Source organism: Alligator sinensis, unplaced genomic scaffold (assembly GCF_000455745.1).
Source record: "Alligator sinensis unplaced genomic scaffold, ASM45574v1 scaffold646_1, whole genome shotgun sequence".
In the NCBI taxonomy this organism is placed as follows: domain Eukaryota; kingdom Metazoa; phylum Chordata; order Crocodylia; family Alligatoridae; genus Alligator; species Alligator sinensis.
The window spans coordinates 857,168-878,205 of record NW_005842642.1 but is presented as its reverse complement, the minus strand read 5'-3'; the positions used below and the strand labels follow the sequence as shown (position 1 = coordinate 878,205).

General features: G+C 44.0%; 1 protein-coding gene and 1 non-coding gene across 2 annotated transcripts in view; both read left to right on the top strand.

Moving 5' to 3' along the window:
- GAB3 (GRB2 associated binding protein 3) overlaps window positions 1-15,488 on the top strand; it is a 37,532-nt gene extending 22,044 nt beyond the window's left edge. Inside the window, exons 5-10 of the mRNA XM_025215406.1 lie at window positions 1,498-1,553; window positions 1,928-2,183; window positions 4,784-4,856; window positions 7,543-7,645; window positions 9,113-9,229; window positions 10,241-15,488. Of these exons, the coding sequence (XP_025071191.1) occupies window positions 1,498-1,553; window positions 1,928-2,183; window positions 4,784-4,856; window positions 7,543-7,645; window positions 9,113-9,229; window positions 10,241-10,357 (722 nt within the window). The 3' untranslated portion in view covers window positions 10,358-15,488. The remainder of the gene's footprint in view (window positions 1-1,497; window positions 1,554-1,927; window positions 2,184-4,783; window positions 4,857-7,542; window positions 7,646-9,112; window positions 9,230-10,240) is intronic.
- On the top strand, window positions 5,413-5,574 carry LOC112551881. Its single transcript, XR_003096218.1, has one exon. It is a non-coding gene; the product is annotated as a U1 spliceosomal RNA (small nuclear RNA).
- Window positions 15,489-21,038: the final 5,550 nt, after the last annotated feature.

Below are 21,038 nucleotides of genomic sequence, written 5' to 3'. Positions count from 1 at the left end.
CCCTACAAAAGAAGATAGGCTTAAGCCTAGGGAGAAAAATAATCAGTCTTTTCCCCTTCTGGTCTGTTGCTATTCTTTCTGACTGTAAACAAAGTAATTCCCTGAAAAGCTACCTTTAATAACCCTAATTTAGAGTAAAATTTTGCCATACAAACAGAATCTGCTAACAGTTCCCACCGCCCTACTGCTATCCATTAAGCAATGGAAATGATCGCAGGAAATCTGTCCAGAACTTGATTTACATACTGAACATACTTTCTTAACTTCCTTGGCTTGTTTTTAAAAGACAATGCATCAGTAATCAAAAAGTGAATAAACCAAGAGACATAAGTTTCAGCAGGCACTGAGACATGACTTTTTCCTTTGTTCAGGAAGATAGACCACTTGTGAGTTATGCTCATTCTTCATTAAGAAACACAAGTGTCTCTTCTCTCATACTGCATGCTATCCTGTTTTCCTCCTGTGCAGTAATTTGCATTTCCTGTGTACCTGAGACCTAAGGGTCTCAAATCACTTTACAAGGTTTCCAGAATCCTGCTATGGTATAATTATATCCATTCAGCAGATGGGAAAACTGAGACAAAGAAGTCAAAGGTTATGCAACAAATTGTGTCCAGTTTTGGGCCCCATGTTCAATAAAGATGTGGACAGATTACAAAAAATCCAGAGGAGAGTGACAAAAATTAGTAGGGGCCTAGGAATCTTGACTTCTGAGGAAAGTCTGAAAGAACGAGGGGTTATTTAGTCTAGAGAAGAGAAGACTGGTGGGGTTGCGGGGGGAGGACAGAGATTTGATAAGACTTCAAATACCGGAGGGGCTATTTTAGAGAGGATAGAGATGGGCTTTTCTCTGTGGCCATAAGAGGTGACCAGCAATGGTCTCGAGCTGCAACAGAGGAAATATAGGTTAGAGATTAAGAGGAACCTTCTGACAATGAGGGTGGTCAAGCACTGGAACTGGCTACCTAGAGAAATTATGAAATCTCTATCCCTGGAAATTATCAAGAGCAAATTAGACAGACACTTGGCTGGGGTGGTTTAGCCAGGGATGATCCTTCCTTGAGCAGAGGACTGGACTAGATGGTCTTGTGAGGTCCCTTCCAGCCCTGCTTTCCTATGATCCCAAGTTGCTAACAAAGCAGAAATAAATTTCAGATCTTGTCTCCTAGTCCCTTGCTCTAACCCCTTTTCATTTTCTCCAGCTGTGAATAAATGACCATCATGTAGAACAGGATCATAGATATGAACTATTTCTTATTTACAACATGCTAAAAATTCACATAGCATTATTAGCCCAATCAGGAAATGTCACCAGGTTTTTCTTGATCCTGTATTTCATCAGGTTTTCCCATTTCAGAATAACTAGCAAAGAACTGCAGGAGCTTTAGAAAGCCGTAATTATTTTTGAGCCATATGTTCTGCTCTAAAGTTATATCCTTCAGGTTCCACTGCCTTTTGGTTTGTCAAATCATTAATCGCTGTGGGTTTTTATTGCAGCAGATGCGGAAGGAAATTCCTTAAGAAGCCGGGATAAGAGGCTTAGCTTGAATTTGGTAAGTGCTCTATTTGCATATATTTAAATACTCTCTCAGAACAGAATAGAACAAGCAAGTCATTCTTTGTCGTGAGGATGTGTTACTCCTCTCTTATAATATGCATAAGAGTAGAAGGTGGAGGACACAGGTGATTTTGTATCTTGTAGTATGGGATATCTGAACTCCTCCAAAGTTGGCATGGATATTTGAATCTCTGGTTTGGGCTAAGAACATTCCAGCTCATGCCTCCTGTGGAGCTCAAATTGGGGTATTCAAGCACCGGGCTCAGTTCAGAGCCATCCCCTGGTTGTTGAGGGTCTGGATTAGGCCCCATTGATTATTGAGTTGTCCAACTGACTGGGACCCCTTTCTTTTCCTTCTCATTTCTGAAGCCATGTCGGTTCAGCCCACTGATTCCTTCTGCATCAGACAGCACAGAGGATAGTTATGTACCCATGCGCCCCAGCGCATCTCCGCCTATTCTGGGGTCAGATTGCTCACCTGATGGCTACATTCCCATGAGTCCAGGCTCAGCTACGTTTACATTCCCTGTAGTCAGCAATGAAAAACTCTCCAGCCCGCTGCCTGAGCTTCCCACCGACTTGGAACCGCCGCCAGTGAATCGAGATCTCAAGCCTCGAAGGAAATGTAAGACCAAACTAACACCCAACATGGTTGGCAAGTAGAAACCCAGAAACATGGCTGTCACTGAGGGAAGGAGGGGTGGTCATGGCATAGCACATTAGGGGCTCACCAAGCATTTCATGGGTAGGGAATAGCCAGTAATTTTAAGGAAGAAGTTTTGGTCCGGGTTCACGTGGGTAGATGTTCCATATCACATTAGGTGTTTGGTGTAGTTGTAAAACAGATATTTATTTACCTGTAGCACTCCATGAACCCCGCTTCCAGGTGGGGCCATGCCCATGCCAAGCAGTGGTAACTCTGTAGAGTTTAATTCAGAATATTCTTGCAATGTTTTGATTGAGGGGAGGTTTTTTTTCCCCAAGCCTCATAGCATCTCTGTTCTCTGTGATTCACACACACAGTTGAAGGACCCGCTGCGGGGCAGATACATCTTCGCAAATAAGAGTCACAGTGGCAGTGGCTGTGGCCACTGGGACTGCCTAATTCTCTGTGGACCCCAACCAGCAGGGCTCTTTGAGGAGCCATAGTATGTAGAGACAGAATTCAACTGATAGGAGAGCAAAGCAAGTTGCAGCACTTTCCCATGATGGTCTGCGAGTCAGGTGGAGAATGTGGCTGAGACCTGTGGAGTCTGCCTCTCCGCATGAACGGAGGAAAACGGGGGGGCTTCTCCAGGACCCTAGGGGAGCTGGTGATGTTGTGGAAACAGAACTTCCCCTTCCTACACTGCCTCAGCTTGTGTTGTCAGGCACAAGCTACTTTCTCTTCCTGAGCCAGAGGGCATATGCAGATATAATCAGCTAAGAGATTTACATTTGGCCTCCATTCTGCTTACCTGATTCCCACAAGTAATGTTGCTAGCCCGTTTATGAATGGGCCAAATCCTACTCAGGTTATTACCTAGTTAAGAGACGAATGAGAAATCCTTTTTGTTCCCACAGGTTTTCTCAGTTTGCGCTAAGGGAATCCAAAACAGCTGCTGTTTCTGGTTTCCCCTCTACAGTGCTTAGTTACTTAATGTGTATGCAGGCTGATATGCCATGGGCTTGGAGTACCCTCCAATTTGGGACATGCCCTGGAGTGGGTTAAAGGTTGTCACGTTTGTTCCCAAGTAGTGACCATACTTGCAGATAAGAGTTCCACATTTGTAATCCAAATGTAATCCAGTCTGTCTCCCCTTGAAAGCACAGAAGGGAGAGGACACTTTCAAATGCAAATATTTGACATTATTACAGAGCAGGCCCTGTGGGCCAGATGAGGGCCATTGCACCTGGATGCAGACCACATTGGAACCAACCCCCTGTGCCATGAGCAGCATGTGTGGCACTGGGTTTAGCACATGTGCTGCAGGCAGCATGGAATGGACCCAGCACTGCACGCAGCTCAGGGGGTCCAGAGTGCAGCCTGCCTGCCATGACCTGCCAGATCGACCTTGCACATTGGCTCTGAGAACAGTCTGGATCTGGCCCTGGGCTGCCTGTGCATGCCAGAGCAAGTATGCAGGGCCAATCTGGCAGGGCTCTGCATGCCGTCTTCACCCTGGACCCCCTGAGCTGCATGCAGCACCAGGTCCAGCTGCATACATAGTGAGCCCCAGGGCCAAAATGTGCTCCTTGTGGCACATAGGCTGCACCGGCTGCAGGTGCAGCATATGGCACAGGGGGCCAGCATGGGGCACATCCTGCTTGCAGTATCCTGCCAGACTGGCCCTGTGCACTGGCTCCAACACGGCCTGATCCAGACCAGTTCCAGAGCCAGCATGCAGAGCCAGTCCTGCACAGGCACCACATGTAGCACAGACCTTGGACTGACCCCCTATGCTGCGTGCAGCATACAGGACGCCACATCCAACCCACATGAAGCATGCATGGCCAGGGACAAGGCTGGTGCGTGCACCATGTGTATGTGGGATTGGTCTAGAGACCCACAGACCAGATCATATGGCAACACGGGCTGTATCTGGCCAATCTACACCCCTGCAGTAGAGAAAGTGTTACCCTCCATGTTTCAATCCAGAGTAGCATGGTAAAAAGGAAGGGGCTGCCTCAGAGAAATAGTCAAGTTATGTGGTTTGTACCCTCTGGATTCTGGTTCAAATCCAGCAGGCAAGTGATGGGAATATATTACCAGTATGCAAGCAGTTGATGTTCCCAGTCCATTCTCCACACGGAGTTTGTCCACATCCCAGAAAATACCACCACTACTGGCAGCCTGGTGGGCAGTCTCCAGTAAGGTCCCCAGGGCAGTAACTAGACGCTTCCCCTTGCAGACCATGTGTATTGATCAAAGCTGAGGCATGTTTTTAATCTTTGTGGGGGAAGTCGGTTCTCCTGCGGCCCATTTTAACATATGCAGGGTTGATTCAAGTGGTCCACAAGATTTTCTGAATATAATTTTGAACAAATGCTCTTCTGTGTAACCAAACTGAGAATCTGAAGGGCTTCCTATCTGGTTGAGATTGTTTATGTTGCATGAGGTTCCCAGCTCATTTCTTGCTCCCTAACTATGCTGGATTTTGTGACCAGCATTTAATTTATAAGAAGCATTAGCAACCCCTTTTTTCTTTTGGTTTTAATTCTAACTCCTTTTGTATGCACTTTCAGCCCGACCCCCACCACTGGACCTGAGGAACCTTACCACAATCCGGGAGCAGCCCATGACCAGGACTGTGCCTTAGTAAGTGGATGGGAAACCCAACATGAAAACCTTTATAAGCATTGACATTGGAAAGCAGAGTTATAAATAACTTATTGCATTCTGCAAGGAAGAGTTTGTTGGCAAAGCCTGTGAACAAACATGCCATGCAAATTCCACAGGGTCCATCTAGCATTTCACAAGCATTTGCCATCGTAACAAAAAAATGGTTCCCTTCAAAGACAGAGAGAGAGCGAGCACACGCTGTGCTTCCAACAGCTGTGAGGAATCCTGAAGTATGGATCTCTTGCAAATTAGGGCATCCTCCAAGTGAGATTGTCTTTTTTGAAGTCCCTTTATGTAAACTATTGGCAGGCTAGGGTTAATCTCTACTCTGGCATGGCTGCCAGGATGTTTGAAGCCCTCATGCTCTTTATTTTTTTCCCAAAGGGAACAGTCATCTATCTTGAGACAGAATAGGGAAAAGAGAAGGAAAACTTCAATTATGTAAGGAGCTGGCTAGCTTGAGGACCTGCACAGCCATACAGAAGCTCAGGCTCAGTTTCTGACTCTGATCTATAATCAATGCAAGTAGGGTAGACCTGACAGGAGAGATCCCATGGTCACCCAGGTGGTTTTTCCAGGGTGAGACCTGTCCCTTGCACTCCAGGTAGGCTGACCCCTGCAAGCTTTCCCAAATGCAGGAAACTTGACTGCACAATTTTGTGGCAGTAGGGGACTGGTTTCTTGTGTTCCCCCTGGATTGCTCCTTGGCCTTTTTGGCTTAGAGCATGCAAGACTAGGGAGTATCTGAGCCTCAGAGTCTCTGGGCCCAGGGCTTGCACATAGGATGCCTGCCACAGATTTGAGGAGTATCCAAAGCCCAAGACATGGATCTGGGAAGGAGGATGCTTGCTCTGTGGTAGAGCCACACAGAGCTCTGCTCAGTTGAAATTCAGAACTTGACTTGGGATTTGCCCAAGTGAATTCAGAACTGATTTGCCTCCTGAAATGAAATATGTGCATATGTATATGTATATGTATATGTATATGTATATATAAACCAAGGTTGTTTTCCCAAGGTGAAGCCTGTCCCTTGCATTCCAGGCAACTTGACTGCACAATTTTGTGGCAATAGGGGACTATGTTCATGCTTCCCCCTGGCTTACTGATTGGCTTTTTGGCTAGAAACAAGCAAAATATGGGGCATCTGAACCCCAAAGCCTCCGGGCTTGGGCCTTGCATGTAGGAGATTGCCATAGATTTGGGGAGTATCCAAAGCCCAAGACTGGTGGGTCTGGGAGGAAGGATAGTTGCCTGGTGGTAGAGCCACAGACTTGAATGAATGAGCTTTGCTCAGTCAAAATTTGGAACTTGACTATTGGGCTTTGCCCAATAGAATTAAAACTGATTTGGCCCTTGAAATGATTTTTTTTTTTTAAAAGGAGAGAGATTGCTTTTGGCCTCACAGCCAAGACAACACTAAGTTGTGCTATCAGTGGGCTCCAAAGAGAGGAGCAGCCAGTAATTCAGTGACATAAAACTTGTATGTTGTCAGAGCCTGGCATGGATAATGGGAAGGATCAATTCCCAAAGCTCATGAGAAGAACTTGAAGGGACTTGACAGTCTCCCTTTGAAAATATGTAGGTGAGCTGAGGATTCCCACACCTGCCAGTGCAGATAATAGCAACCTTTCGTGTACTGTGCTGTTCTAGTGGGCTCCCAAATGTGTCCCCGCTGCTCACTTGTCAGGGATTCAAACAAAAGATTTCCTTCCTAGAGATGCAGAGGCTGCCACACAAGGAGAACAGGTGACCTGGTACTTGCTGTCAAAATCTTCTCCAAACTTCCAAATTAGCATTTCAGTTAACCCCTTTGATGCTGTTGGACATGACTTGTCACAGGTAGTTGCCTCATGAGCATCCTTGCTGAAGTGCTATGATTAATTCATACAAACACACTGAGCTGCTGCATGGAACCTTCAGGGAATAGGAGCATAGAGGGTTTAATACATTTTACACAGTATTTGATATACAAGACACCCGAAAAGAGTTCAGATTCATCCAGAATTGGCGAAGTGAAAAACCAAAGCAGTTGCTGTTTTGGTAACCTTGGTTCTGCTGCATGTAATTTATTGCAACTAACTGGACTTGCAACCAACATTTACGGTTTGCAGCAACTCATTAAACAGCTTTTGATGGTTAAATTAGCAGCTAAATTCTTCTTTTAAAAGGTTAAATTAGCAGCTAAACTTTTCTTTTAAAAGATGTCTGAGCTGCAGACATTGCCAAGGCACAGATAACAACACATGTTTATGCTGCCTTCAAAGCCAGCCAAGTTGCTCTGCTTGCAGCTACAGTAGCTGATTCATTCATTTCAATCTCAAAAATGTTGGTACCCATACAACAAAGTAACTGCTCCATCAGCGCATATTACACAGATGATGTCTGCCTCCATTTGTGCTACTTGCAGAAGAATTGCTGCAGTGCCTCCTGCTGAGTTATGGCATGACAACAAGCAGGATAAACCCAAGAAATAAAAAATCCACTCTGATATTAATGCGACTATGACTCGCTCTCTAACTAAATAATGTTTTTGGATGTCCTCTCTATAAAAGCAGCGGCATTAGACTTGGTTTATTCACCATATGGACTATGTCAGGCTTTGGCTCCTTTTCAGAGCATCTGTAAGATGCTTCCTTAACCTCTCCTGTGTTTTTCTTCATAGCAATCGAATGAGCTTTCTCTCTCCAGAAAGAGACGGTATTAATTCAGCTAGACCATGTGCCAATTCAGTTTCCGGAGAAGAGGAAGAATGTTACATTCATATGGTAATTTTCATTTTCACACAGCTATCTTTTGCTCTATTCTGCTTTGTTGCAAGGATGGAGAATGCAGAAGTTCATTTTCTAAGAAAAACGTTCAGCAAGTTTGTCCTTTGCCCTGTTTCAAAAAAATATATATCAAATGACTTTGAACTAAAAACACTGGGTCCAATTTACAAGCAGATAAGGGAAGCCCTTTTACTGCTCCACAGAATCCAGCTGCTCCCTCACAAATGTGGCAGAGCAGTTCCAAGAGATTGCAGAGATCAGGCATATTTACATGAGAACTCATGAAAAGCAAAAGAAAATGAAGTCTTTTCACCTTCGAGAAGAATCCTTTGCAGAATCTCCTAGGAAATGACAGAAAGCCTTTAGTGCACTTCCTAAAGACCCATACCAAATGTTGTATAGAAACAGAACTGCCATTAATGCCTCCTATTTCTTCTGCTTTGGCCATTCACACTAACCCTACTTCTCATGACCTGAAACAAGAACACACTTACTTCATTCATTCATTTTTAGCCCTCTCTTGAATGGGGCCAGGTGGGAATAGGAATTCCAGGTGGAAGTTAGTCTAGAATCCCTAGATTTGAGTCAGCTCCTCCAGATTTGGTTGGAAACCCAAAGCTTGAAAGGACCAGTTTTCTATGTGTATTTTGGGGTCTATAACTTCACAAATAGTTTTTAAAAACTGGCCATGACAAACAGAAATCCTGGTCTCAGGCCTCCCCAATCTCCTCAGCACTTCATTCTCCCTAAACTTCACCCAGATCCAACTTTGCACTTTAGCTGTTCATATCAGCTGTGTTCGTAATCACACTCCATTTTTCATTTTTAGGACTCTAAAATCTCCTGCATGTTTGTGATCATCTGCGACTCTCCCCTCGTTTTAATAATTTAATTGCCACACATGAGCCAGCACCATAGTCATTGCCTCAAACTTCTAAAATGTTTGTTGGCTTAGACTAGATTAAACAGCTGAGTGGGATGAATCTGGTGGGGAAGACCCTGCCTTGAGCAAGAAGTTGGACTAGGTGACCTCTTGAGGTCCCTTCCAGCCCTACTTTTCCATAATTCTAAATTGCATTTAGGTCTGGCTTTGGTTTTTTACACACACACACACACACACACACACACAATGTTTAAACATGGCTAAATTGGAATGAAAATCATGCCTGGTTTTGTTATATTACCAGAATTGTCCAAAATGAGGGTACTTAAATTTTTCTCTCTCCCCCTTGTCTTTTTTATTCTATTTTTTCTCTTCTCCTTAAATTCTGCTTTCTTTTTACAATCACGTATTTAGCCATTGCTTAGACTCTGCAGTTAGTTGATGAGTACCTTTGGACCATGGCCCCCCTGCTTTGCACATGGCTGGATTAGGAATGTTACTTCACAGTCCAGCCCTTTCCCTTTGAAGGTGATGTCTGAAGACTTTTAGGTTACTCATTAACAGTTTCTCTCATTCCACAGCAGGAGCACAGACAGGCAACCTCTCCATGCAGCGGTGCTTTTCCATGGACAAGGAAGTCCAACCTTGATTATTTAGCACTGGATTTTAATTCTGCTTCCCCATCCCCTGTACAGAAGGTATGAATCATCTTGGGAAGCACCCATGTCATTGTGGTCTGTTGATCTAAGGAGGGAAGGCAAGACAGGCTCTCACTTCTGGTTACCCTGCATACAATGAGATCAGCCAAGTTTTTCCAGTTGATTGCATTCATTATAGTCTCAATACTACCATACTGGTAACACAGTAAAACCAAAGATGAAATTATGACAGTGGTATCATTGTCATGATTTCCTGGGATGCCATTAACATGAGTTCACCAGTGGGTGTATGACCGCCACTAGAAAGCACGGTAGTAAGAGTGTGTGGGTAAGCTTGTCAGTGCTTGTCTGAACTCTCCGAGCTCTTCTTTCATTCCCAGCTGATACATCCATCCCCGCAAAGCCTCTGCCAGTTTTCTCACAGATTCCATCTGCAGTGACTCTGCAATGTGACTCTGACCCACAGCAGAATCGCAGAAGAAAATTATACAATATCTTGTCAAACGGCAAAAAAAAAAAAAATTATTATGATTCAAATTGGACCAGCCATGTTCCTCAGAGACACTAAAGATAAGATGCCTGCTCTGCAGAGCAAGGCTGAAGACAGCAAAAGAGATGCAGCACAGATAAACTGACTATGAAGTACACAGCCTGTCTTGCCCATTTTGTTTCCTCCATATCATTTCCATCACCCATCTTGTTAATGCTTCTTGGGGACAATAGATCTCAGGATTCTAAGCCTTTTTCAGCTTAAACTCTCATAGGGTTCACATTTATTCATCTGGTCATCAGCTTAGCAGGATCCTATAAAAAACAAGAGCACAATTAGCCTGGCTCTGGGTGGAGTTGGTAGAACATGTTTCCATCTCTCTCTGGGCTGGGTTGGATGACAGGGTGGCAGAGGGATAATTCGATCTAAAACAGGCTGTAAAGCAATGCTGATCTCACTGTACTCATCTATGTCAAGTGAAGCAACCAAGGAAGAATGGAAAAGAGGGGCAGAAAAAAGCCAGTTCTTCATTATAAAACTGTGTTCTTCCTCTCCCACAGAAACCTTTTCTCTCTGAGGAGCAGCGAGTAGACTATGTCCAAGTGGATGAACAGAAGACTCAAGCACTACAGAACACTAAGCAGGAATGGACAGACGAGAGGCAATCTAAAGTGTGAAAGAAGCTTGGGGCTTACACTTTACTTGAATTGGAATCACGTTGCAAACAAAGGAGCTACAACAGCAACGTTCAGAGACAAATGGAGTGCAAGATTTCAGCCATCTTTGCAGGAGCAGCATTTTTAAGGGAAAAGCTTTGAATTTAGCTGGACGTAGTATGATGACTGAGTGGTTCAGAGATTATTAAAGTACCACATTACTTTTTTTCACTGCCCTTTGCCAGTAAATTACATGGTACAGTTTAATGGCATGACCCTCAGACAAGACACCCTCTTGATGTTAAAAAATGCCACTACATGTTGCATTAATCTAGCTAGCGCCTCCTTCTCCCTGTGTTGTGTAACTCCTTGTTGCTATTTTTTGATATCCTTACAAATACTGCAGGTGCTAAGGCTGCTTATAGCATCTGGCATCTGACAGGGTTTGGTGACTACTCAACTAAGGGCTAAAAAACCGAAACAATAAAAAGCAGAACTTTTTTTATGCAATGTTTAAGCAATTTTTGGAACATATTTCTCTCCTGCCCATCCCGGCATAAAATGTTTGACTCCGAGTGACTATAAATAGGTCTTTGCACCAATGGAACTGGAATGCATGGTTTCTGAAACTCCAGACTGATGTTCATCGTGTTGGATTTTTTCTGTCTGTTGTGGTTCACCTTCCCATCCAGTAAATGGTGACAGTTTCTTCCTAGTTCAAGGAGTTTCTTCAGCACAGTGCAGTGGCTCCTCTGGCAGGAAGTTGCAGACACATTATTCTTGGCTGGCCAAAAAAATAAAAGGGAAGCGGTGAGCCTGTTTCTACAAGTTTTGGAAGGGTTGGCAAAATACTAAGAATGTTTTTGCCTGAACTGCAAAAGAAGAAATGCAATTGGAATTCCTGGTAACAGCCATCAGGCCAATGATAACTATTGAATGAGACAGGAAGTGCAATGTGAGTCAGGTTATCAGGTAATAATGAGGGAGGGTGCATTGTTTGGCTTGCAGCTCTGCTTGTATAAGACAGAAACCTAATACACATACGCAGTGTGAAACACCTGTTTTCAGGAAGCTTATCAGCTTTGGCATTTGCAATGGGCACTATCTCAGGATCAAATCAGTGTACATTTATAATGTGTTCAGTTTTATAAGTTTGCTTACAATCCTTACTTTTAGATGCCCACAGGCAGTTCAGATACAATAAATACAGTCCCCATTCATCACCCAGCTCTAGATGTGGCTTTCCACATGCAATATTTCCTTATGCAAACAATTCCAGTTGCTCTAATGGGCCTACTTGGATAAGCAGGGACTACAGAAGCAGATTTTTCTGAAGGATCTTCTTCAGATTGGTTCCAGTTTCACTTCGTCCCTTCTCAGACCTGGTACTGTCACGCTACAGTACTGCAAATTGACATCCAAAAATGCTGAATTACTAAACTGAGGCAACAGAAAATGGCCTCAGACAAATTAGTCTTACATTATTTTTGGTTTCTTTATATATTTTATACAACCCTGATTTTTGCATTATTACCAAACATTTGGGTCCACAGAAAAGCATAGAGCTATGGCTTGCTTGTCCTCACTCTGAGAGCAGCTTAGCTAACAGGAATGCTCTTGTCTCCTACCTCAAGGTAGCTGGAGCATTTGCAGCCCTTGCTGCATCTCTAAAGCAAAAACACATTTGAGATTGAGTGATGAATGGACCTGCAGCAAGAATGACTGTAAGAGAGTTGCCTGTGCATTTATTGGCTTTGGGGCAAATCATGCACTCAAATCTACTAGCATAAATGGCTTGGGTAAGAGTTGATTAGCAACACGGAAAGGGGTGGTTGCTGAAGAAAATGTGGTTTTTGCCAAAAAAAACTTGAAAACTGAAAGTTTGTGGCCAGATACTTTATCTGAATATTCTAGTTCACTGCAAACCCTGTTTACCTTTGAAAAACAGCTTAGAAAATGGGAAATCTTTGACCTGCCTTACTGTTCTGCTGCATGAGAGGCAGGAGAAGCTCACATAGCAGGTCTGCAGCCACCCACTCATAGGGAGCACATTTCTGCAGGGACGGGGATGGATTGAGAGTTTTGCCTTTGGGCCCCAAATTATTCCCTTCAGTTTGAAGAGGTGGTCAAGTTGCCAGCCTGTGTAAATGATCAGTCACTGGACTTGCTCTTTGTGTACTTCAGCACACAGAGTGTAGCCAGCACAAGAATGACCTGGTGAGTGCTGAAAGACCATTATGGTAAAGAGCAGTGGAAAGGGCAAGTCAAAGAAAGTGCAATCCCACAAGGCAGCACTACTCCCATCCCCAAATCTCTGGTGATGGCATAACTTCTCATTAATTTTAAAGTTAAATTTAAATATAAACCACTTTGTGTTGTACTGGAATATGTTCTCTGGTGTGAGAAGTCCTCTAGTGCAGAAAATGAGAATTTTTTTAAAGAAAAGGAAGGAACAGTTTTCTTGCCCTGGCTTTTATTATTTATTTTTTGAAATCTTTAAACACAGACAGATGCACTGAAGGACTGTTCAAGAGCTTAGTGTCTAAAGAGCTTTTATTTTCTTTAAATGGATGTGAACCTGAAATGCTAGATCTAGTTATCTGAGGCCCCCAAATGAGTGTCTCAGTAATTTAATTGTATCTCCTTGTAGTACTGGCATCCTAGCATCCCTCATGTCACCGATCAGCAGCCATGCTGCTTTTAACCTTCAGTTTTTATCCAAAAACTGAAGTGTAAGGAACCTTTTCTTCAATTTATCCAGTATCTCACTAGCATTAACTGCATTAAATGTAATACAAGTAGGTTTTTTTCAGTGAATGTTAACAGCACTGCTGACCACTCCCAGATCACAGTGAAACATGTGCCTTTGTAAGCAACTGGGTTTTTCCTTTTTATTTGAATAGAGAATTCAACAGTGTGACAAAAAGGGTTGTTTTTTTCACAGTAACTTTCTGTATTAACCTATTATTGTTAAAAATTTCAGTCCAAATACAGTTGCCCCTTCTATTCTGGGCAATCCAGCTATTCTATTAGTTGCAGTGACTATAGCATTGTAATGTGGTGCTACAGTGTCAAAAAAACGCTCTGAAGTGTTATGATCCAATAGTGAGAAAGAAGATGGTACAGAAAGGAAGGGAGCCTTTATTTTATTACTATTTTCCTCAGCCAGTGAGGAAGGGGAAACTGTGACAAGCACCCGGAAATGGATTTAGCTTTCAACAGTGACCCCTCTGAAAACGTATGTAGACTAAGAAGTTGCTGGCTATGGAGAGAGCCCAGCCAAGGCTACTTGGAGCTGTCTTCACTGAGAGTGAATTCTTTAGTCCAGAGCTGCCCCCACCTCCGCTCCATCAGTGCACAGCACCACGGTCTCCCCCATCATGGTGGGTTGCACTGTCCTGCCCCCTGGGCAGGAGTGGGAATCAAAAGCCAAGGGAGGGAGGGGGAGCCTGGAGACCCCAGCTGCAGCAACAGCTGGAGCAATAGGGGCAGTGGAGACAGGGTAGGAGCCCAGGAGCCATACAATGACCTCTTGTAGGCTGCATATGGCCCGGGGGCCCCCAGCTGAACAGCCCCACTTTAGTCATTAGGTATTTTTATTTATTTATTTAAAATGATCAAGACTGCCGCTAAAGAGCAAGGTGCAGCTCCAGATGAAGCAACCTTGTGGGCGTTGAGTGGGGATGGAGTTTCTTTTATAGCTGTTGTCTTCTAATATGGGAATCTACTTCAGGTGTTTCCTGCCCATGACTTTCTGTAGTGCCTTACCCAGCAACTCTCATTTCCTTACGTAAAGATGAGGGAAGCACTAGACAGCCCTAATATTTTTGTCATTGTTGCTGTTTAATTAAAAATGTAGCCCGGTAAAACCTTTGGACGAAGTTTGGCAGAACGATGATGTGGAAAGTAAACAAGCGAAGTTGTTTCAGGCCGTGTGGTTATCCCGAGAAGAGAGGTCCACATGTTGGGAAAGTTGAGTCAATCTATTGGATTTTTCCGAGCTGTCAGGTACAGCAGGCTGCAGTGAGCCCGAGCCATGGGGACAAGGAAGGCTGTTTTTCCCTGTGTCTTCTTCCTTTTGGCCTGAGTGCTGTGGTTCCAGCCAGCCCGCCCCGTGTGGCCCTGAAGCTGCTATTTGTACGTCTTTGCTCGTATGAATTGATATGCCTTTGAGAACCAGCAACATTGAAACAGGATTGACCATAACATTTCTAATTCTTCAATGTGAACATTTGGGCCAAATCCTGCTGTTTTTACTTAATTAAAATTCCCATTAACCTGCGTAAAGACAGCAGATTTAGACCATTGTTTGTTAAATCTCTATAGCCAAACAAAGCAAGACGACTCTTCTTTCAAAGGCTCAAACATCTGCTTGAAGTTAGTTACCTTTTTCACTGAACAAGAAAAAATGTAAGCACAGGCTTACATTTCAGCAAACCTTAAGTCCCTTAGTGAATTAGAGCTTAAACCAACATGATGTTTTTGGCTCTATGCTACATAGTCTTCATGCTATTACCCATTTGGGCAAAGAGCTGCAGGGAGCAAGTCTCTTTACCTCATCAAGATGGAATATCCTTTTCATTTATTTCTGAACCCATTGTGATCATCAGCAATAGCATTAAAAACCTAAGAGAGAAACAAGTATTTTAACTGAGAAATCTCAATATGCATCTAACTCAAGACTGATGTTTTCAATCAACTCACTTCTGAGAAGAGTCTTGTGGCCCCTCGTCTCTGCCGATAACTCTTTAATAGATGTCAATTTTGGAATTGCATTCCTTTTCAATAATTCATTGGGTAATTACAAGACCATCAGATGCTGTGATCAGAATGAAGCACAGGGCAATGCCTTTTTTCTTTGTTCCCTTGTTCTGCAGAGTTGCTCAGGTTTGTTAAATAAAAAAATAAAAAAATAAGCCACCAAAATAAGAGACTTTTGCAATTTAAAAGCCAGAATATTTTTTGTTCTAATGGAACAAAACCTGTTTCTTGTGCAGAATGAAGCATTACACTTTTTTGTATTTGTAAATATGAGAGAGAGAGCATTAAAATAATCATCTCTATTCTGAAGGAATAACATTAATTAGAGAGGAGTGAGTCTCTCTTCCTGCTGTTTCATTGTGATGTTTGTTGTATATATTTGCACATTAAACCCTGTTCCTTTTTTTTTTTTAAATAAATTAATATAAAATTTAGTCTTGCTCTTTACTGATGTTGATGATCTGGGTTTCTCCTAGGAACATTTTCCTTCTGTATTTTTTCTAGTCCTCGGCTACGCTGACTGTGCAGTAGCTCATTACTACTGTGCAGTAGCATTGCATGAGAGGAAGCGTGACGCAATGATACTGCACGATAGTAACAAGCTACTGCACAGTCAACATCGTGAAAAAGCCATTTGATGAAACTACTGCACAGTAATTTTGGTTCCTTCACAGTCATTTAGTACTTGTTTGTACAAGTACTAAATGACTGTGCAGTAACAACTGTGCAGTCAGCGTCTCATGTAGACGTGGCCATTGTCTCTTAAATCGGTTCTCTTTCTATTACAATGTAAAAGGCTCATGCAAATGTCATTTATTTATGCCGGATTGGCAAACTGGTTTTGGGTACCATAATGTCTAAAGTATCAGATGTTGGTGTGTTGGGATGTATCGGGCTTCAGAGAGAGATGGGGCTATTAGGGACTGGGCTCCCAGACCAGCACTTTTCTCTATAATTCTGGCATGCTGCATAGCCTTTCAGTGTTTGTTCCCTTTCTAAATATTAGGGCAGTAATAGTCACCAAACAAAGATGTGGGCTTCCTCATAAATGTGTTAATGTTTACAAATGCCTTGAAGTGAAAGTTAAGTAGATCTTTACCTGGATTGGGGTCTAACTACAAAGCACTGCTGTTATTTGGCCTGAGCCTATAGTCGTTCCATGGTCAGAATTCCTGACCACAATTTCCACATTCAGAGTGCTGGCACAGTGAGATCATTGCAATATACAGCTCCCCAGATGCTAAGGTTAAAGTAAGAGACGATCCCAATGACCCAACTTTAATTCCCTTTTAGCTATTCACAAGTGAGATGGTTTGGAAAATATTTTACTAGCTACTGTAACTGTTATTTTCAGAATGATCTATCTTTTCACCCCTGTTAGATATCCACTGTGCTGTTGATAAAGGGCATAGCAGAGCTGAGTGTGATGCTGATGAAAACTTCACTGTACAAGCCAAGAAGCCATAGAAACAATTGTCAAACAGAAGTTCGCTGGGCTCAGTACAGGGGTAACTGGCTTACATTATGCTAAGTTCTCAGACTAGATCATCTAATGGTCCCTTGAAATCAATTCATAGAATCTGCCAATAAGCTATTGGAGAAAGGTGTTGCTGGACAGATTCCCAAACTCAAGAAGCCCTTTAAGTAGGGTGACTATACATCCTGGTTTGTCCGGGACACTCTCTAATTCCATAAACCAGTCCCGGCCAGTTGGTCAAAAGTCCCAGGCTGGAGTCCGGTGGGGAAGTGGAGTGGCATGGTGCACCAGGCGGGCAGGCACCACTGCCACTGTGCAGGAGCAAGGTGGGCAGACATATGGTCACCCTAAGTTGCCATATTCAAGGTCCCTACCCGTCCCACCACATACCGATTTAGCACACTGGGGCCTCTTTACTTGAAGAGCTGAACCCCGAGGCCTGGCTACATGCACATGCACCAGTGTTTGTACTAATTTAAAAACACATGTTAAGGGGCATGAGGATTCTGCTGTGGGCAGTTACATGGATGCATCCCTGTGTATTGCATCCAGTTATACTGGTATAAAGGTCCCTAATGCTAGCAAAGTTTCTTCCCAGATAATTGTGTCGACATTAAGAGTGGTAACAATATAAGTATACCAGTTTCAAAGCAATATAATAGCAGTTGGCTCTTACCTAGCACTTCTGGACCATCTGGAGATCTATGGTCACCTTACAAAGGAGGTCAGTTCCCATTTTACCAATGGGAAAACAGAGGTGCTCCATGGGAATGTTATTTGCCTAAGATCCTCCAACAAGGCCAGGAGCAGAATGAGAAATTTCTAGTCTCCTGAGTCACGGCCCGGCACTCCATTCACTAGTGTTTGCAAGGCACAAGCTATGCTGAAAAGCCCTGAGATAAGGTTTCTTTATCAAATGGAGTTCAGAGCAGCCCCGTTGGTCATTCAAAACAGCCATCACAGGCAGACAGCTGCTGTTGCTCAGCTACTTGGTTGAGAAGAATCCACACTAGTGCACACACATAAGGGAGGAAGAAGCACTGTAATGCTGCAGCACAGGTATCAGTAGAGGGAGCAAGTTACAGGAGTATGTTGCAGAGCAAAAGTACATATCACCAGAGATCTGGGTTTTCCATTTGCTGCGGAAAAATGCAGATTTTCTCATTTAAGGGAGGAAATGACAGATTTTCCCCTTTAAAGGAGAAAAAAAAATGGGAAACAGGTTTCCCCATCAGATTCTCAGCCTGCAAGGAGCTGTTTGGGGCTGGGGGAGCTAGACACAGGGGGCGTCATGCATGTGCACGCACACACATGCACATAGCAGGCAGGCAGCATGGTAGAGAGCAGCTCCTGCAGCTCCCTCCAGGTAAGTCCATGGTGGGGGGGAACACAAATGACACATTGTGGGGCAGGGGGGAGCACAGGGGACGTGTGGGAGGGGTGGGGGAGTTACGTGTCCCCCCTAGATTTCTGCACCCACATGGGGGCATGGGGCTGCAGCGGGGCGAGACCAGCTCCAGGCAGGAGCCACCTCTGTGGCCCAGCAGATGGGACCCAGCAGGGGAGGGAGCACTGCACCAAGGTAAGGTACCCCTTGCCTGCCAGGCAGCAGCTGGGGCACAACTCCATGCCCCAGTTGCCACCACACCTCACCTTGGCGGCCATGGTGGTGCAGTGCTCCCTTTTGCTCCAGGTCCCACTGGTTGGGCCACGGAGTCAGCTCCTGCCCAGAGTTGTTTTGAGGGTCATCAGCAGGGCTGTGAGGGCTGTGGGTGGAGAGTGAGGGGCACTGGTAGGTGGAGGAGCAGTGGGTCAGGAGTGAGGGGCACCGGCAGGGCTAGGGGGGCAGTGGGTCAGGAGTGAGGGGCACTGGTAAGGCTGGGGGGGTAGGGGTCAAGGGTGAGGGGCACTGGCAGGGGTTGCGGGGTTGTGGGTTGGGAGTGAGGGGCAACAGCATGGGTAGGGGCAGGGAACCAGCATATCAGGGCTGCTCAATGTCACAAAGCAGCATGGGGGAAGGAGTAAGAGAATCAGCCACAGCTGGACCCATGTCCTGGTGAACAAAGTGGGTAGATGGAGCTCTTATTTTCCATGATACAACAAAATCAAACACACAAATTTGTAGGAATTTAGAATTCATTTTATTATAATGATTGAGGCGCTGGTCAGCTTCCAAATTGCTTTAAAATTGTAAATATCAATAGAACATTGTGTTCAACGGATATCTATATATTGTGGTGTTTCATTTTAATCATGGGAAAATGTGGATTTGGGGGTTTTAAATCCAAAAATTCATTATTTTTTACCAGAGAATGTGCAGTTTTTGAACAGAAAAAAACAGGATCCCTGCATATCACACAGACAAACCTTGGACTCATCATGTTTTTTTACATTAAATGTGGCTTCCTTTGGCATTTGACAGCAAGGAAAACTTGGGTAATATTCAGAAAATGCTGACAAGCCACCTATCCTGAGAGCTAATGAGATCTCAGTGCTTAGAGGAGCACCAGCCAATTAATCGTACTGCAGAACAGCCTGAAAAATACTCGTCCTGTTGGTGGCTGTGAAGAAGTTGCCCTGTAGTTGCTGTAGCCTTTGGCACATTTTCAGTGCACAAATGAAATATGGGCTGTTGGGCTTGGTTTGGTTTTGAAATACTCAAGCATATGCTGTTTCCAGCTTGAAAAAAGCAGAGCTAAGCTCCTGGGAACATTTGCTCACCCCACACACAAGTTACAGCAGGTTGTTGTTACAACCTCCTTCCCTGAGCAAACAACAGGTAGTGATGGAGAGGAACCGGTCTACACAACTTCAGCTTCCCTTTCCCGCAGCAAAAAAGACCAGTGACCGAACAGGAAACCTGCTATCCCAGTTGGCTCCATGGCCTGCATGAAAAGAGGCTTTCTGCAGAATTGTGCTCCTCTCTCATGGAAAGCTGGGACAGTTCTGCAAAATTAGAAAGCCATGGAAATGGCAAAGCATCAAATCAAGGCAGCACTTCAGGCTGCCTGCCAGTGCTGGAGGAGATGCCAGAAGGCAAACACAGCTTGCAACATCAGGTTGTCAGGCTAAAGTTCAGGGTTGACTTCCAGCATGACCTTTTGTACAAGCGGCGGTAGGCTGGTTCTCCACGGAGCTGGAAAACCGAGTGACAGAGATTCATCACATTTTTAGGGCCTCTGCAACTCATTGGAGCATGTTTTCAGTGTTCAAATCAAATGGAGTTTGGAGAAGGCCTGAACTAGCCATTCCTAGGGACAGAGTTGGCTCTCTGTCTGTCCTAACAAATTGAAACACTTCCAAATGACCTGCTGTTTGGGGTTTTTTTAGAACTGTTTTGCAGCCTCCCCTGAAATCTGAACTGGTTTTAGATGCCTCTGGTTGAGCCCTGAACTCCTAAATCACTAGGTACTTTGGAGTCTTCCAGCTGAGTTTTGTGTTTTGTCTGCAGAGCAGATCAAGGAGGGGGTGGAGGGTGCCCAACAATGTTCTTTGATGTGGTGAGACCAAATCTCAGAAGTGGGTGGTTTGGTGGTTTTCATTTGATCTCTCCTCCAAGAAGTCCAATGAAGGGGTCAGTTGTGGTTGGGGTGGGGTTTTTTATTACATAAATACTCATCCGCTGGGAGCTGCAGAGACGCCGCATTTCATGCAGGCCACCCATCAGAATCTGGACAGTAATTGTAAGCTATTGCACTGCATCTGCCCCAAGGGTCACTGTCCCTTTGAGGTCCGGAAAATCCCATGTGGCAAAATTTTAAAGACTTGTAACTTGGCAGAAATTGCAAAAAGCATTAGACCATTAACCCAATCAGGGAACTATGGCTGGAAGCAGCTTGTAAACATCAACCCAACTCAGATAATTTTTGTTCTCATTAATCCAATTAAAAGCCATCCCTTCATTAAATTTCAGAGTCAAGTAATTACCTTGGCCACAACCAATGTGATAAAGATTGCAACCAATAATCTAAATATTAAAAAATACTCTAAACCAAGCATCCTGCTCTGCTGAATAAAAGAAACACTGGCCTTTTAGGTGACATTCTTTTATAGCAAAAAGCCCTGGTTTAATAAAAAAATGTTAAGCTCCGAGATACTAAGGGCTGGCACATAAAACTTTTGAAAAAGGCTAATTACAACTCAGTCAAAAACGGATTTGGATTTTTGATACATATTTCTCTCTCTGAAAAAATTCAGAGAGCCCAAATGTATACCCAGAAAAACACACTTTAATGGAAAATGCATTTGCATCTTCCTCAAAATTTGTAGTTCAAAAATAGTTGAAGGACAGAATATTCTAAAAGATTCAGCATCGTGCTTTCCACTCTTGCTTCCTCTGCAGTTAGACAGAAGTCATCAGGAAACACTATCTCAGGAAACCCTTCCCATACTGCAGGGTCAGCACAAGCAACTTGCAGTATCTGAGGAAAACGGGAAAGGAGTCTTCTCAGTGTCAGCAGGCAA